At 39.2% G+C, this 18,806-nt stretch overlaps 1 protein-coding gene across 1 annotated transcript; it reads left to right on the top strand.

Annotated features, from left to right (window-relative positions):
• TRAM1 (translocation associated membrane protein 1) lies at positions 1-12,559 on the top strand. The gene is made up of 11 exons (XM_083359379.1): positions 1-270; positions 3,225-3,288; positions 4,676-4,797; positions 4,954-5,070; positions 5,556-5,614; positions 5,896-5,980; positions 8,055-8,125; positions 8,649-8,753; positions 9,337-9,480; positions 11,030-11,187; positions 12,442-12,559. The coding sequence occupies exons 1-11, from the start codon at positions 148-150 to the stop codon at positions 12,513-12,515; spliced, it is 1,122 nt and encodes a 373-aa protein (XP_083215505.1). The 5' UTR covers positions 1-147; the 3' UTR covers positions 12,516-12,559.
• The last annotated feature ends 6,247 nt before the right edge of the window (positions 12,560-18,806 follow it).

Below are 18,806 nucleotides of genomic sequence, written 5' to 3'. Positions count from 1 at the left end.
GACGCTAGGGCTAGAGAGTCGCCCGAAAAGGCGGAGGCGAAGTTGGGCGGAGCGGCTGCCTGAGCGTTTTTTTCTCGGGCCGCGCAGCAAGACGCACGAGGGGACGGAGGGAGAGGCCATCGAGCAGGGGCCGAGGAGGGTCTCGCCATGGCGATCCGCAAGAAGACTAACAAGAACCCTCCCGTGCTCAGCCATGAGTTCGTCGTGCAGAACCACGCGGACATCGTCTCCTGCATGGCCATGGTCTTCTTGTTGGGACTCATGTTCGAGGTGAGAGCATAGCGCTGCAAGACCCCAGTGCGGTTGCCCGACACCCTAGGAAGGGCCGGGCGGAGGTTAGCGGGGAAGATGTTTCAGAGTGACACGGACGAGGGGACCAAATGGGAATGGTCAACACCAGGAAAGCCAGAATTGATTTCTGATAGCAGGGCGTGAGTCTTTAATTCCTTGGTTGCCGCTTCTCCTAACTGCCGTTGCCGGGGTGGGGTAAACGCAGTGCCTGAAGCGGTATACGTGTTAAAGATACCCAAGTGTGTGATCGTATGGATCCACGTACCACAAATTGCTTGGCTGATTCGGATGAGGAAAGCGATCGTCTCTTGCTCGTAAATCTTTGTCGGAACTATCTAGTCCCTAGTTTAGAAGAAGAGGAAAAAAATAAGCACCTGGAGAGGGTGTCCTACTCTGTGACTCCATGTGGAAGGGCAGCTTCGCGTGTCTGTCCTCCGGGTCATACCTGGTCATCTCGGTCGTCCCTTCTATTGCCTGTTCTTGTCTGAAAAGGGGGCAGGTAGGGCGCTGTATGGCCGCAGCAATGATTGTAGCGAGATGATGGGAAGAACAGCAACTCAAAGGTGCAACCACCTGCCGGCGGGAGCGGTGGTCCCTTCTCGATGGATACGGCTGGTCGTTTTCCTTCTCCCTGTTGGTTCATGAAACCGTTTCTGAGAGAGTCGCCTAGGAGGGTCTCGCACCCATTGCAGCTCTGTCGCTCGTCTCAGTGGAGCTTCTTCGGGGCAGCTGCAGTACCCTGGCGCAACCCGGGCTTAAATGCATCGCTGAGAGCCTGTTTTTACTCATTTGTATTTTACGCCCCTTTCCTGGGAAATGGAACTGATTGAACGGCTTTCGAAGCAAAGCGTGCAGCAGCGACTTGCGATGCTCAGCTTTCCCGAAATTGGCAGGGAAGAAGAGGGAAAGGGAAAGGCGGTTGTTGTATGTTTTGCAGAAGGCGCTGCGCCGCGCACGCTTCGTTCCAGCGCGCGAGTTCCTGGTCTCGGATAGGTTACGTGGCACTCGGAGCGCGAGCTCGGTGTCAGGGCGGGGGGAGTTGGCCGCCTCTCTGCGATTTCGGGGCGGGAAGGGGCGGCAGGGCTGGGGCGAGGGGGGCTGCAGGCGAGGCGTCTCCCCTTGCCAAAGCTGACGGGAGGGCGAGGTGGGGGGCGAGAGAAGACGCGCTGCCTTTTGTGTGCAGCCGGAGAACTACAAACCCCATGGGGCGTTGCGGCAAGCGACTCCTCCCCTCCGCTTCGGAAAAGGTGAAATGACTGTTGACGTGTACAGAGAGCCGTCCGCGATGCACATCCGAAGGGGCGGGGTTGGTTCACGCCCCTGAGGATGGTATGACACGTATCCAGTTTTGCCTGTTACAGCTGGAGTGTAGAAACAGGTACCGGGAAAAAGCTGCAGTATGCCCCAGTTCCATAAGTTGCTTTTCGGTGGTAGTGGGGCGGAGATAAAATCCTTGGAGCTTCACCCACTGTTAGAAAAATTGCTGCAGAAGATAATAAAGGACTTAAATGGCGTAACTTTAAAATTTCTAATTCTGATCACTTTTAGCACGGAGAAAATATGCCTTCTTGAAAGGTGTGAAAAGTAGGAATAGCAGTCTGTATTTTGTGCTGAATAATCATCGGCTGAGGTCCCAAACTTCATAGGCTGAAAATCCTATTGGCTTTCATTTCAGAATTTTGTCTGAATGTAACTAGTATCATTAGAGTTCACTGTTGTGCAAAGCGAGGAAATTGAATTCTGTAATTCATTCTTAAATTAATGATGGTTCAGTATGAACTCAGCCACCACTGTGTAAAAAGTATTTAATCAGTATAATACTAATTTAGTTGGTGGATTTGTTCATCATATGAAGAAGAGGCTGCAGAAGATGAAGTCTGGTATTATTTTGCCTGTCTATGATGTCCTAATACGTTTATCCTGATTAAATTGCTAATTGGCTAATGACTGCTTTAAATAAGGATTTTGTTGTTAAAAATGATAATTTGGTAGCATAATTACTATTAATACAATTACTTTCATTACTTGAACAGCAGTGATTTATAGGTGATAGCTCATTTGCCATGATCAGACATGTCAAACACAAGGCCTGCGGGCCGAATGCGGCCGCAAAGTGGTTTCATGAGGCCCACGAAGCCATCCTGGAAACAGCAAAGGGACGGCCCCCACTGCCTTGGCCCTCGCCCAGGCCGGCCAGGAGCCAATGTACAATTTCATGGTGGCCATCCATGCTGGAACACATTCAGTCTTTGCTCCACAAGGCCATCCTGGAAACGGCAAGGGATGGCTCCCACTGTGTCGGCCCTGCCCCATGGGGGCACACTGGAGAGGTGTCACCTTTTGTGAGGAATGAAGAAATGCACCATCACCTGAAAGTGGCCAGCAAATGACCCTCACCTACTTCATATATCTGGCTTGGTGGGCTCCTGGGGAGGGGATGCCGCAAGCTGCGTGAGAGTCAATGTTACCTGTGCAACACCACCAAGTCCCCAGCCTACCCAGTTTTGGCAGGCAGGAGGGTGCTCTCCTCACAGCACTAAGTGGCTGGGCCAGGTGGCACGAAGCTGGTGAGAAGCCAAACCTGCCTGGCACAGAGGGTCTGGCATCCCGGGTGGCTGTTTTGCCCCGCAGGGTGACCAAGTTCTGAGAGCTTCCCTTTCACCTGGGACGCCAGGCCTCAATGAAATTGACTTTGACACCCCTGGCCAAGGAAGTTTACATTCATTGGACTTCAAGCAAACAACAATAGTAAGCAGGCTAACCAAAAAAATGTCAGAATGCTTATTTGCATTTAGCCAGTCATCTTTTATTTTTGACTCAGCCTAGTTCATTATTTTTCAGCCTGTTAAATGTATTTTTTCAGATATATGAAGGAATATAGCATGTTCCTATGATTTACCGTGCAATCACATAGACAAATTGTTTTATTGCAGGTTACAGCCAAAGCAGCTGTTGTCTTTGTTACACTTCAGTACAATATTACCATTCCTGTCACAGGTAATCTTCTAATAAATGTTTGGGTATTTGTCTGCAATGTTATTATACACCAGGAACATATTGTGTCTTAAGAGAAAGATAACCAAATGTGGATGACATACATCAGGAGAAATGATAATGCTGTTCCATTTGTGACATGAGACCACAGAAATGGTTTAGATATATAATCACACTGGTTCAGTGCTGTATGGTTATTGTTTGAAAGGCTCAGAGGTTTGGATTCTTCCAGTCTTTGCTCATTCCTCTTCTCATGGATGGAGATTTCATCATTTTCTTCCTAGTTTGTGGAAAATCAGAATTAGTTATTTCATCAAAACAATGAAATATGCCACATTTGATCCTACTTTTTTTAATTTTGACTTGCATTTAATGTACAAGCAAATCTTTGCCAGTTCCAACAAAATGACATATCATTGCATACTGCAAATCTAGAAAGGAATCAGTTTTCTACAGGAGGAAATAAATTGGCAATCTTACAAAGCTTGTATGAAAGTAGGGCCTAGCATCTGCTTTGCATCCCCTAAAGCAGCAGCCCTCAACCTTTTGGGCTCCAGGGATCATTTCCATGGAGAAAGGTTTTTCTGCAGACTGGAGGTGGCATGGTTTTGCATGCTGCCTGCAGATGGGGCTTCAATGGTTTGCACTGACCTGTTGCTGGCATGCTGTGGCCCATGCTGGTCCACGCACCGGGGATTGGGTACCCCTGCCCTAAGGGAGTATTGCTTGAACTTTCTATAACACAGACCACTAAGTGTTCCAAAAAGACATGGACTTCCTTTCTCCTTTGTATGTCCAAAGAAACCCCATGATGAGTTTGTTTATAATATAAACTTTTTAAACTAACTTTTGTATAAAAAAGTATGTCAAGAACTTAGAGGTTTACTTGAGCTAAGAGGAGAGCAGACTGTGGCCAACTGACTTAATGACCTGGTTAAGTGCACCATCAGCCAGCTGGCCAAGCCAGAGCCCACTTTCTGCCTTCACTCACCCTCCCTCTTGCACCAGTGGTCAGCCAGCCAGCTAACTGCCAGTGAAAAGAGAAGGGCATATCTAAGGCAGAGGATGGGCTTTGGCAAATCAACATGGGAATCCATATGAACCACCAGTATCTGCAGATTACAGTTTAGGAATCACAGCTTAAATTAAATCTGTTTTCTAATCAGCTTTTGAATTTAAAATTTGGACAGAAAGATAGTGAAAATCTCAATATTATAAACTTTTGCCTGGATTGTTTTTCCTGTACTATTACTCCTGTTTTGTACTCACTTGGAGTATAGAAAGAAAATTAGATATAATTCTAAACTATTGTTTTTGATTCCCGATATAAATTGAAGGAGGCTGGTTAAAACAAATGCATTCTTAAATATTGTTCTTTTTTTTCTCCCAGAAAACCAGCCTACAGAAACAGTGACATTATATCATTATGGTATCAAAGATCTGGCTACTGTTTTCTTCTACATGCTAGTGGCAATAATCATACATGCTGTTATTCAAGAATATGTGTTAGATGTAAGTATTGTTTGTTAGACTAATAATGGGCTGTACCACAGTAGAAGTTGATTGATTGCATTGTGGACTTGCATTATGGACTTTTGATATATATGACAAGTAACTTAGAATCTAAACTATCATAACTATCAATAATGTGATAACTTTTTTCTTTAGAAAATTAACAGGCGAATGCACTTTTCCAAAACAAAACATAGTAAATTCAATGAATCTGGACAACTCAGTGCGTTTTATCTTTTCTCTTGCGTCTGGGGAACAAGCATCCTTGTGTCGGTGAGTATGTCAGAGGATCCAAGGAGGATCAATACTTTCCTGGGACATTAGATGCTGAAGTTTAAAATGCTAAACCTAGAATGCAAAAAACGTAGAAAATATGTTGCTAAATGAAATTATTAAGTGGGGATGGTAGTTTAATGAGGACTTGCCAGCCAAGGTAACGTCGGTGGCTAGGAAAGGTTCTCAGATAGTTTTTATGGTACAACAAGGAGTTTACTTTTTGTTGAAGTTGTCTCATATGCATCTGGCATTAATTTGAGCTCTATGAAATGTATAGTTCATGTAAAACTGTTGCTTCTCTTTCTTGTATTTTAAAAGCACTCTGTTTAAAATGAGGAATCGGTTCAGTTTGAGGCATGCTAAGTTATTTAACTCAGATTTCTGTATCAGCCTTCCCTGCTGTTGGCCATGCTTAGAAAGAGGTTAAGCAACTTCACAGGGCATTGAACTGTACTTTAATATTTTCTGTGTCTTATTTTCAGGAAAACTATGTATCAGATCCAACATCACTCTGGAGAGACTATCCACACACATCAATGCCGTGAGTTTTTTTAATTAAGAATGACATCAGTAATTTCTTGTATCTATCCCAACTCACTTTTGTAGTTATTAAAATAAACTACTTATATAAAAAATATCTAGTATTTTCAGGCAAATAACAGAAGTTATTTTATTAACAATGCATTTACAGTAATCTTATATCATTAGTTTTTAAATACTCCAAAAAATTTAAAATAATCTGTTGTATAATTTTAGCTCAGAGTTTTTGTATGAAATAATCAGTAAATTTTAATTTTGATTTTTACATATTGTATTCTGCAGGATTCAAATGAAGTTCTTTTATATCTCACAGATGGCATACTGGTTTCATGCCTTTCCAGAATTCTATTTTCAAAAGATAAAAAAAGTAAGTTTGCTTCTAATATCTTATCCATAAGCTTATCAAATAAATACATAAATAATAAACATGGTTTTCCAGACAAGAAGAAGCAGAAATGTCTATGTAATTTGCAAAGAAAGATACCTTTAAAATGGAGCTCGTAATCTCAAAAAATGTCAGAAATAAGGTTTAGATATGTAACTTCAGGCTCTTATGTTCTTCTCCTACTTGAGTAATTATTTTGAAGGTTTTGCTTCTTGTTTCAGCCAATCCAAATCTGCCTCTCTTCACTGCTCCTGCAGTCAGTTCGAGCAGCTTCTCAAATTGAGAAACAATTTCTTGATTAGTTTAAAGAACCAAGAAATGAGCCTGCTATAATTTCTTCTTCTAAGATTCTGGTTTGACGTTATGTCTCTCCCCACTCTCTCACCCACAGGTCGGCAACCTGCGGCTCCGGAGCCGCATGCGGCTCTTTGAGCCGTCTCTTGCGGCTCCCAGCCGCCTGGTGCGCGCGCACCTCTTCCAACGGGCAGTGGTGCGCGCGCACCTCTCCAAATGGAGAGTGGCACCGCCCGTTTGGAGAGGTGCACGCGCACCTCCCCGAATGGGCAGAGGTGCGCGCGTACCTCCGCGCGAATGGGCAGCAGTGCCGCTCTTTCAGGAAGCTGCCGCGGCCCGTCTGTGAAGCTGCCGAAAGCGGCAGCTTAGCATACGGGCCGCGGCAGCTTCCTCAAAGAGCGGCGCCCCTGCCCATTCCGAGAGGTGCGCGCGCACCTCTCCGAACGACCGGACTTGCGCGCGCACCTCCCCAAACCTTTGGGGAGGTGCGCGCGTACCTCCGCGCGAAGGGGTAGCGGTGCCGCTCTTTGAGGAAGCTGCCGCTTTCGGCAGCTTCCTCAAAGAGCGGCGCCGCTGCCCCTTCGCACGGAGGTACGCGCGCACCTCCGGTCGTTCGGAGAGGTGCGCGCGTACCTCTCGGAATGGGCAGGGGCGCCTCTCTTTTTGAGGAAGCTGAGACGGGCCGCGGCAGCTTCCTCAAAGAGCGGCACCGCTGCCCCTTCGCACGGAGGTACGCGCGCACCTCCCCAAAGGTTTGGGGAGGTGCGCGCGCAACTCCAGTCATTCGGAGAGGTGCGCGCGCACCTCTCGGAATGGGCAGGGGCGCCTCTCTTTTTGAGGAAGCTGAGACGGGCCGCGGCAGCTTCCTCAAAGAGCGGCACCGCTGCCCATTCGCGCGGAGGTACGCACGCACCTCCGGTCGTTCGGAGAGGTGCGCGCGCACCTCTCGGAATGGGCAGGGGCGCCGCTCTTTGAGGAAGCTGCCACGGCCCGTCTGCAAAGCTGCCGAAAGCAGCAGCTTTGCAGACGGGCCGTCGCCGTCGGGCAACCGGGAACCGGTTCCATCTCATTTTTTAAAAAATGGCAGCCGCGTGCGTCCGCGCATGCGCAAAAAACCTTTTTGCGCATGCGCGTGCATGGACACACGCACGCGGCTCCCTCTTTTTTTAATTTGTGATGGAACCGGTTCCCAGTGGCTCTTTTTCTTTTTTAGGTTGCCGACCCCTGCTCTAACCCTAACCCATATTCAGTTTTGGACTGTTACAGTATGGAACTTAAGTTATAAATCTGCCTGTCCTAGAACTTGTGAGTGGGTGACATCATCATTTATTATAATAACGCTTTTTGGCTGATTTTATACAGTACACTGAGACATAAATAAATAAACTGTTACAACTTAGCATGTTATATACCCTGTCATAGTGTCCTTTTTAAAGATCACTACATAAATTAAACAGATTATTTTTAGGCAGTAATGGAATAGTTAAGTGTTTTATATCACTAACAAATATGGTATTTTCCATTAAAAACAATAGTAAGCAAGAAAATTGATCAGAAAATTTTGCAGTAAATTGATAAGTTTATTATTTTTCTAAGTATTCCTAGATAATGGACAACAATACCTATACTTCCCAAACAACATATTCTGCAATCTTTGGGGCTGACAATTAGAGAGGGTCATAGATGAGAAGCACGGTTATGAAAACTAATTGAATATGATAAGAATTCTTGGAAAATTCATAAGCTTGCATCTCTTTCATAGGAAGACATTCCTCGCCAGCTTGTTTACATTGGCTTATATCTTTTCCATATCACTGGAGCTTATCTGTTAAAGTGAGTGACATTGTTATTTTTCTGGGGCAGGGAGTCCAGTAATTTGTAGGATACTGTCCAATAATTTATAATAAGTAAAGTAGAAAACTGGTGCCTCCAATGATACATTATAGATCATCTTGCAATATTTTCTGTAGCATAGTTCAGAAGACAAATTAAGCTATAAAAGTACATATCAATTTCCAATATGTTGTGCCGATGTTTAGAAGGATTCCATCCAACATTTAATAGCATGGCAATAGCAGAGGTCTCTAGAAAGAGAGACCTTGGCAACCACCTATTCTTGGATTCTGCTATCCTCCCTACCATGCAAATAGATGTATATTGTTCTTTACACAACTCAGGGGGAGGATGGGACAACGCTAGTTTCTATCCTTCAGTTGTGTCTGAGAATTTGAGGTTGGTGTTCTATCCTGGATGTACCAAATGTTTTCCAGATGCATTTTTATGACAAACGTAATTCTAAAGATCTTTTGTTTCTTTGCCAATTAGCATCTGGTGCTAATTTTTTTCTTTTTTATAGTTTGACCCATCTTGGTCTTGTTCTTCTTGTGTTACATTACTTTGTGGAGTTTCTGTTCCATATTTCCAGACTTTTTTACTTCAGTGATGAAAAATACCAGAAAGGGTACGTGCTTCTACTGTTATATCTCACATATGCCATATCTCACATTATAAATGTTGTCTATAAATATTGTTCATATTTAGTTAATACTGCATGCATAAATGCATATGTTGTGTACTGTATAACAATACAGTGAACACTACCTACTTTTAGATAAAATAAATATGTGTGCAGTATGCCATATATTAGTAGCTGTGCTTATATGAGCTTTTTGTTCAAAATAGAATTAAACATGATTGGTATATTCATTTACATACAAGGACCTCGAATCTGTCCATACCTTGGAATCTTTGCTAGAATGTATCCTTCAACTGAAGAGTACATAATAGCCTTTCCAGAAGATTTCTTGTGCTTTATTTATCAGTGGGAGATTAGCAATGTTGTATCCAATCTGTGCCAGAGCTGGATAATACCATATACTAAAAAATCTCTCCTAATACATTTCAGAAATGTTTTATCTTAACAGGCAGAATTATTCACCCAGAATACCTAGTACGTAATGTGTATAAATGTCTGAAACTGAAGATGTGAGTAACACAATCGGTGGATGAATTCTGATAAATCATGTATCTTTTATTTCTGCTAGGTTTACATTGTGGGCTGTTCTTTTTGTTTTGGGAAGACTCCTGACCTTAATTCTGTCTGTCCTTACTGTTGGATTTGGCCTTGCTAGAGCAGAGAATCAAACTTTGGATTTTAGTACTGGAAACTTTAATGTGCTACCCATCAGGTATAACACAGATATGTGTTCATGGAGCATATAATATTAAAACAAAATAGCTAAAAATTATCTTCAGAGAGATTTTTCTTGATCTAATTGCTTGAGAAAACTCTTTGTTAGAAATATTGGGTATATTATTATGAGAAAGAAAAATGATTATTTAAAATACCTTTTACCATATTTTGCAAATTCTTTTGTCATTTTTATGATGCTTTAAAATCATAATTTTCCCACTTGGGCTTGTTTAAATCATCTATGGGGCAAAACTAAATTGTAATGTTCCAAATTAGCAGCTGCTTGCTAATTGTGCCATCTATTGGGATAATTATATGATACAGGTAGTCCTTGGTTTATGACTATTTGTTTAACGACTGGTCATAGTTGCAATGATGCTGAAGAAAATAATTTAAGACTGATCTTCACACTTACAATCATCACAAAATATTCCTGAAGACACTTAATTACAAAATGGGTGCTTGGAAGCCAGTTAACAGCAGTTGCAGCATCATGCAGCATGATCACCATTTACAACCTTCTCAACTAGTTTCTGACAAAGTCAGTTGGAAAGCCAGTGGTCATGTAATGTCTCACTTAAAAGACCATGGTTGAGCTGCTTAATGACCACAGCAACAAAAGTCATAAAATCGGGGGCAGTCATGTCACTGCACCACTTAATGACAAATTATTGTGGTAAATCAAGGGCCACTTGTAAGTTCATTTAGATGGTTATCAAAATATTTAATAGTGAATGGCACCAAAGTTAAAAGTTAGTAGGAAAATAGATTATTTGGCATATTCTGTTTTCCCCTTTAACAACTTTCCCAGAAACACTAGCTCTTCCTAGGTTCTGTATCTGTATTTTTAACAAAAAAAAACCCTGAAATTAAATTGGGGGCCTAAAATTTGTCAATCTTGTATATAAAACATGGCACTGAATTTACTTTGATTTTTTTCAATGTTACCTTTTAAGAGACCTATTACAGTTTTATGGTAGAATGACAGTGACTGCTTAGTGTATCTGATAATTAGAAAGTACAAAAAGGAAGAAGAGAAATAGCAACAACCAGATGTTCACTTTCAAAGTAAACTCATTGATTACTTTCTATTACAGAAGACTTTGACTGTATTTGCAGTTCTTGGAAGGATGCTATCACAGTATTTTCTGTTCTTCAGATATTGTGCTAGCATTTATCTAGCCATATACTTTGATCTCTTTCAGAGGATATAGTAAAAATGGTCTTCAGAATGCAAGACAGATGTGCCCTAGGTTAGACTATTATATCTGATCTTCTGATCCACAGAATCCTAATGTAGTTGCTGCATAAAAACATGGATTTGCTATGTGTCATTTTTTAAAAATTTTCTAATAGATGTATTGCTACTGATGATATTCCTTTTGCTAGTTACCAATATACCAAATTGTTTACACTAGTGCCAAGCAAGGTAGAGATTAGTTAGTGGCCTTCAAGAAACATCTTGCTAAAAGAAACAGTTGTTTCTAATCCTTTCCATGTCTGGATCATCAGAAATCCTAATATTCTATATCTGGTTTTTATAGAATCAGTGTGCTGGCATCAATCTGTTTAACACAGGCCTTTATGATGTGGAAATTCATTAATTTCCAATTAAGAAGGTGGAGAGAACATTCTTCACCTCCTCAACCAATGAAAAAGAAGTTTACGACAACAAAAGGCAAGCCCTCAAAAAAAGAAAGAGGTTTGTGCTTTTCTTATTTCTGGATACTTTTGACAGAAGTACAAAAGGGAAGTAGATGCTTTGCACAGTTAAGAAACTATAAATGATATGATTTAATCTGATAAGTTCTCTAATATAAGTCTGAGCACATCATTGGACATCTAGTGCAGGTAGATCTTGGGTTACTAAAACTCATTCAATGACTGTTCAAAGTTACAACTTCTGCAAACCAGTTGTGGCTGTTGCAGCATTCCTGTGGTCACATGAACAGGTACTAGGCAACTGGCTTTCAATTACAATAGTTGCAGTGTCTTGGAGGCACGGGGTCACCACTTGCAAAATTCCCTGCTGACATCTCAAAAGCAAAAGTCAATTGGAAAGCCAGTTGGAGCTTGCAATTCACTTGTTCGCTCTCCATAGCACCCACCTCATGGCGCTTACTCTTGCTCCACAAGACCAACATGCAGCACCACCTCACATACACACCCTTGCCTGCTTGCCTGGAATTCCTGCCTATGTAGTTATTTCAGGTCCTAACTTAATGACCCACATGGTTCTGGCGTTATGATGGCAACCAGTACTGCCAGGATTGCCATCACTGAACAGCGTGATCACATGAATGTCACACTTTACGATCGCATCATTTAGTGATGGAAATTCCAGTGCCAATTGCCATCATAACCCAAGAACTACTTTTCTAATTTCCTAAGCAGCTTATAAAAAGACTATTATGCTTATTTCTTCCTAGAGTACTAGTAGGTGGCTTGACCTGGGGAATGAAGAAAAGGGGAAGAGAGGAGCAAGCTTGGGCAAAGCCCTTGAAACTATTAAGTTTTTTAAGTGAAAGCTAGAATGGAATACAAGATCAGGGAGAAGAAAAATGCATTGCTACTCAGGAGTGATGGTCATACATGCGTTCGGTAGAATTGCTGCAAGAATGTTACCACCACCTAGAGGGAGAAAACTGATGAGCTGTACTCTTCCCCAGAAGGACCTGCTTCCTCCCTTTTCATAATGTTCTAAAGTGGCTGAACGTGATTCAGCAGTCATTTTTTGTTAGACGCAGAAATGAGCACCATTTTTAAATGGGCTGGTAGAAATCACTGGACATTATACTGTTAGAGCATCTGTGAGAAACAGTCTGATTTAGGATGTGCTTGAAGCTTCTTCCCCGAATTAATTTTAAAGCTCTGTATTAAGATGTTTTAAATCTTCATAATCTATTGGCTTGGAATCCAGAGGAAAGAGTTAATTGTGTTTGTTTTTTATTTTTAGAAAATGGAATCAATGGAACATTAACCTCAAATGGAGCAGACTCACCTCGCAACAGAAAAGAAAAATCCTCTTAAAACAGAACTTTATTAAATTAATTGACTAATGTCCCCAAAGAGAACTGCTTTTTACTTGGAAAATCGTTCAGCACCATAGTTCCTACTGTTAACAAAAAATAATAAAATTAATGCCTTTTTGATTATTGATATCAGAATGTTTTGTGCAACTTTTTAAATGTTTAAATGAAAAAGGCCACTTTATTTTTAGTAGCTATAAAAATCTTTTTGGGTATTAATGAGAATTTACTTCTAAACACAGTAATACAAGTCTGCCATTCCTTATAGCTTTATAGTGGTTGAATTTAATCCATTTGAATATGATGTTAGGACATTTTTGTTTTAAAGGAGAAGTTAAAGTACTATTTTTTTAGGCATTCTCTAATATTTAGGTTTATATTTTGAAACACAGTTTGGATCAGAATTTGTAACCACCAAAATAATCATTTTTTGTAGATAATATCTACATTGATTCAAAAAATTCCCTTATTAAAACACAGTTAACTGATTAAAACGTTGCTGTGTATGCATTTATTTAGGAATCTCTTGTGTAATTCTAGATTTAGTAAGATATGGTTTAGGAATGGGTGACCAGCCACTGAGACCAGTGAGGACTTATTACCTCCCAGTCTGTTGGAAGGTTACAGTAAACATTCCATAATATGGCCAGAATTTTTCAGACTTTGGGAAGTTTAAAGGTAGGAATGGGTCACAAGGCTGACTACTTTTACTCTCACACTTTAAAATTTATACAAGATTTGAAAAGTGCTAAAAATCCTCTTACTGAAATTCCTTTGCAAGGCAACAGAACTTGGATAGTGCAGTTTGTGGAAAGAGAGATTTTAAGGGAAGAAATGGAACAAGTTTTCTGGAATCAACCATTTATTTTATTTTTATTTTTTGAATTTTGAATTTCAGTAACGTAATGGTGGTGCCCATCCTCATGAAGTTCATAGATTCACAACCCTAATCTATGAATATAAATATTTAGTTAAGTCAAATACAACTTGTATGGAATTCAAAATAATATTGAGTCTTTATTGTTTTGTTATTATACTCAAATCTAACCTGTCCTCTTGGAGCTCAAGGCATTGCTCTTCAAAATCTCATATGCTCCTTACAACAGCCCTTCAAGATAGAGTACACTTAGAGATGTGGCTGGCCCAAAGTTATCCCATGAATATTTTGATCTGTTTGTGATGGGTATCTCTGGACCCATGACTACACCTAAACTGCTACAAGGGTTATATTATGATGTTTGTTTCTCAGCTTTCTTAATTATATCTGATATAATTGAGGGAGAGAACACAGAAATAGCTGGCCAACAAAATGATAACTGCTTCCTAAGCTAATGAATTCATTTCTACTTGCAACCTCAAACTTTGCTCTCAATTGTAAATGAACAATGTGAGCAGCTTACTTGAGGTTCCTATCCCTATACCTTTGCTGGTCCAGAAAGTGTTCTTACTGGATGTTGGGCACAGATGTCCTAAGTTTTACAAATTAGATAAATATATATCATTTCTAAAATTGCTTCTTGTTTTCTATATTGTACTATTATCTTGAATAAGAGAAACCTAACAAAAACTAGTCATCTGGTCTACTAAATAATGTTAACAATTTTAATATTTAATGTTACTAGTTTCGCCAGGATTCGTGAACAAACATCACTCCTTGTAGCATTTACTGAGCTTAACAAAACTTTAAAGGTTTTTTTTAAAAAAAAACTGGTGGTAATAGGAGTCATCTAATCACCAGTAATGCTTAAGAAGAGCTTCTTTGCAACTAATTTATGTTACATATTACTAGCTTCCAAATGGTTAAAGAAGCCAATTTATAGTCTGGTATTCTCTTTTTTCAGTTTTTGCCATCTTTTTTATGGATCAGGATTAATAGAAAAGCCGAGAACTTGGAATAGCTTTTGGGTAGAATGCAGTTATCTACATGAGTTTCAGCTTTACAGTTTAAAAGAATTGCTTAAATAAAGCCTTGGGCACTGTATGTGTGAAAAATATATGAATTCAATAGTACAATAGTTGTGAAAAGAAAAATTGCTCAAAAATCATCGGAGTCGTTTTGTTCTTGTAATTCCATTTTGGATTATGACTGATTGTTATCAATATGATAAAAAATAAAATGGACCCAACCTAATCTAACTAGAATCGTTTTGGGGAGAAAAGAAAAAATATTGTAATATGCCCCAAGAAAACTTAGTTCTAAAGAATGGCATGCTGTCTTAAAATAAGTTAAAATTGCTTGATGCCTACCTGTTATCAATATCTGTCTTTATGAAAATAAGGAAGAATCACAAACTTCCCTTTTTCTGTACAACAGTAGTGCATTTATCATAAATGAGTCTGGGATATCCAATTTTTTAAGCTGAAAATGCATCCCCTTGTTAGAAGTGTTTCTCTTTTGTCTGTTTATTCTCTAACACTATTGTCTGTTTATCCAATACTAATCCTTTGAACCAGATTTCCCTGCCTTGTAACCAAGATACAAAGGGCTTTGACAGCAGTACTTTCCTGTTGTTGGAGTTAGGTATGTCTATTTTTTGAAAAAGTCCTTACCTTGAATAATTGGATTATGTTGCTGATTTGCATTACATGTGAGCTTTGTATCCAGGTACTTTCAACTTTCCTTTTCTACTTGAAGAGGAGGTGGAATAAGGTGGAAATAATTTTAACTATATTTCTGTTTGTCTTACGATCTTTCTTTTATTTACTATTTCTTTTTTCTTTTCTGTATTTACCATGATATTGTTTATCTTGAAAGAGAATAGAGTGATAGATATTTATAGTCAAGCTTTTTCTTTCAGACAAATAGCAAAGAAATGAGAAGCCACAGATTACATTTCTCTATTTAACTCTGCCACACTGCTATGGAAAAGTTAAATAAAAGTTAAATGCTGAGCTGAGATTAAGAAAGCATTTAAGGAACTAGTGGTTTCTATTCCTCAATAAGGAAACTGTCACACTTGGAAAGCTTTGAATATGGTGAGTAGTTTTGATGTGGTAGTCGGTATCAAAGCCATAACTGTAACAGACATTAAAGTGAAATTTCAGCCTTTTCCCAACTCTGGAAGGTAGATTTGACATAGATTTAGATACCTGGCATACAAGGTTAGGCTTAGTTACAATGCAGGGGGAAAAAGAATTTTTTTCTGTGGCTAACCATAATGATACTTCTTTTAAAAGAAAATAAGAAAAAATAACTAAAAATTGGTTGGAGTGTAATATTACAAGACTTAAAAGACATTGAGGCAGAGAGGAAGAGGAAGGATTTAGGAGAGGAAAAGGAGAAAGATTGGACAGACACGATCTGAAAGCGGTGTTGTTATTTATCTCCAAAGATAAAATACAAAACAAAGGGAGGGAAAAGAAAACAAACAGATATCCAAGAACAAAAACAAAAACCATATGTACAAAAAGAACTCCATAAACTCAGCATGATATATATCTGCAGCAGGAAAATCTGAATGAATAAAGCATTCATCACATTCAGAACGTATGAAGAGGATTTAGAAGCAAGCTGATAGCAACTGTAGGCCTTTTCATTAATTGTATCCATCAGTAAAAGGTGGTGATATTGTGGATTGTTGTCACAGAATGCAGTGACCACTATCTTTATATTGCAAATGGGTCCTTTAAATTCAATTTGTTACAAGAAAGCCAGAAATAATTTCATAGCCAGGATATAAACATTCTTGAGGAAAAATTTGTAAGATTTTTAGTGCAACAAAAAAGTGACGAGAGGAAGGAGGAAGAGTTTATTTTATAAATGCCGAAGAAAAAATGACAGCATTATTGGCAAGCAACAGGAATTCATGATTAATAGTGGGGTTGTATAGAAATTTATTTGCAGCAGTCTTTATTATGCAGTATTTTCCAGCAAGGAATAAAATTGTTGCCAACATTTTTTTTCATGTACAGATCCATTCACCCATATGCTTAGGTTATGCTATTTTGCAGTTTGCTTGGAACAATAATATGATTGCTGTTCATGTAGCTCAAGATCCATTATTCGGCTGAAAAGCTACTCTTGGCCTTTATATTCTGTAAAGAAACACTGCAAACCATATTACAATCATTGTGCTGTAATGGTTATAAATGCAAGGACCAGTTGTAAATTTCTTTTTCAGCACTGTTGTAATTTTGAATGGTCACTAAACAAGGCAGTTGTTAACCAGGACTTGTTCCACAATATTTTGGCAAATAAAATTGGCAGCAGAATCTTGCCCTTTGACAATTATAGTAATGAACTGAGGTTCTATAAAGTTCACTGTTTCCTATCTCAAGTACTTCAGAAGCTTATTAAAAGGCAATAGAGTTTAGCCTGAGGACTCTTCTTGTTGGCATATGGTTGATGTTAGCTATACAACAACTGTTCAAGAGCTCTGCCATATACTGACAGGAGTTTTTGGCTAATGCCATTAAAGAGACCTTAAACCACATGAAAGCAAATACCACTTTGGTCTTGAAGAAATTGCTATATCAGGATATGTCTCAGCTGAAGGAATTAAACTTGAAAAAAGGTTGAAGCTGTTTTGCAAGTTGCAACTCCTGAAAATCTGGATTTGCGGCATTGTTTTCCTAGCTACCTGTGTCTGTCTTATGAAATATATCCCTAATTATGCAGATATTTGAGGGCCACTGTGTTTGCTGACTATACTTTATCTTAGTGAAAATTCCTGCTAACTACAAAAGGGACCATTGGCACTGGTTTATAACAGCTAACTGCACTTTAGTAACCAAAATGCATTAACTTAGGAACATTGTCTAGTATAATCAGAAAATACCAAGTTTTGAGGTAACTAATGTCACTCCTGTGAACTTGATTTCATTTTGCTATAGACTCTGGAATACAGATCAAAGAAACCTTGCATATGTGTTCTCTTTTTTGAAACAAAGGTGTTCCTAAATTAAGCATGAAGTCTGGGATGTACACAGTTATACAATTCCACACAGTGTATTTGTGGAGATGTCTATTTGTGCTATTAATAAATCATAAACCCATCATATACAAGGGACATCCACAAAAAGTAAAACAAAAGCAAATAAATCCCCAGCCCTTCCTAAAGAAATGTTATGTTATCATGCTATTATTAAACCATAGTTTTAAAACTGGAAATTATTGATATGTTGCTAAAAACTGACCAAGTATGTTTATGTTTAATCAGTGTATAATAATATTCATTATACTGTCCTTCAGAAAATTTCTGCACATAAAGAAGTTTTTAAAGTAAAAAAAAATAAAAACTAATGCAAAGTAAAAAAAAGAGAAGGAATGATAGTTAACTTCTTAAAGATGGTTCAGATTAATGATGGACTCTTGATGTAAAACACTTCCAACCACTGCAAAATCTATTCATTTATATCCTATCTTTATTATGTCACAACCCTCCCCCTTGTAATCTGTGATTGCAATCTGGATGCTTAGCAACACATTTGCACTTATGACCAGTTACCAAGCACGCTATGATCCTGTGATTGCCATTTGCAATATTCTCTGCTGGCTTCCCCAAAAAGTCAATGGAGAAGCCTGCAGAAAAGGTTACAGGCTGCTGCTACCTGCCAATAGGATTCCGTCTTGTTTCTGGAGAGTAGCTAAAAGAACTTGCCAAAGAATTTCAACTCTGTACCTACTTGTACAGAACTAAAATCCTTCATGCCTGCTTGCATGGCGCTGAAATCGTCAGCAGAGATTTAATAAATAAATAAAAGTAAAAAAGAAAATTCTTTGTGCCTGCTCTGCCAAAGGATTTTAGTGTAAAGCAGGTACTGAGCTGAAATCCTTCAGGAGAATCACTTTTAACCATCTCTCAGAGACAAGAGGGAGCTAAAATCCAAGCAAGACCTTTAGTTCCTGAGGGGAGACGCATGGCAATAAGGTAAGGAGTGCAGGGGGCCTTGTGAGAACAGTCAATCAATGCAAGTTCTGGTTTTAATTGAGGGTTAATATACAAGGCAATTCAACATCTCTCGTTGATATCTGGTAAAATAAAATCTTCACACAAAGTTTTATAAATCAAACGCTTTGTACCCTTTTTCTGATATGAGTCATATAGGCAAATAATATTTTTGTTTTAATTTTTTTCAATAATGAAATAATTTTCTATCTTGATGAACATTTGCTTCATTTATATGCTATGTTAAACATTTATAATCCATAATAGGGCCCATAGTTTAGAAAAGGGTATTTCTCCATTTTTTTCTTTGAACTAATTAACACAAATATGGTAGTGCTTTAATTAGAAATATCAACTATTTGAGAAATATTGCACTTCCACTAAAATCCCGGGAGGTAGTAGTC

The sequence above is a fragment of the Vipera ursinii genome, assembly GCF_947247035.1.
Source record: "Vipera ursinii genome assembly, chromosome: 3".
Lineage (NCBI taxonomy): Eukaryota > Metazoa > Chordata > Lepidosauria > Squamata > Viperidae > Vipera > Vipera ursinii.
The sequence above is the reverse complement of the archived record's forward strand: the minus strand, read 5'-3'. Positions and strand labels throughout refer to the sequence as shown.

What these genes read in the sequence shown, in the direction of transcription:
- TRAM1 (XM_083359379.1), top strand. Translation starts at nt 148, where the DNA reads ATGGCGATCCGCAAGAAGACTAACAAGAACCCTCCCGTGCTCAGCCAT. An exon ending in ATTTTCAAAAGATAAAAAAA is followed by an intron (nt 5,981 to 8,054) that starts GTAAGTTTGCTT and finishes TCTCTTTCATAG; the next exon opens with GAAGACATTCCTCGCCAGCT. An exon ending in TTTAATGTGCTACCCATCAG is followed by an intron (nt 9,481 to 11,029) that starts GTATAACACAGA and finishes TGGTTTTTATAG; the next exon opens with AATCAGTGTGCTGGCATCAA.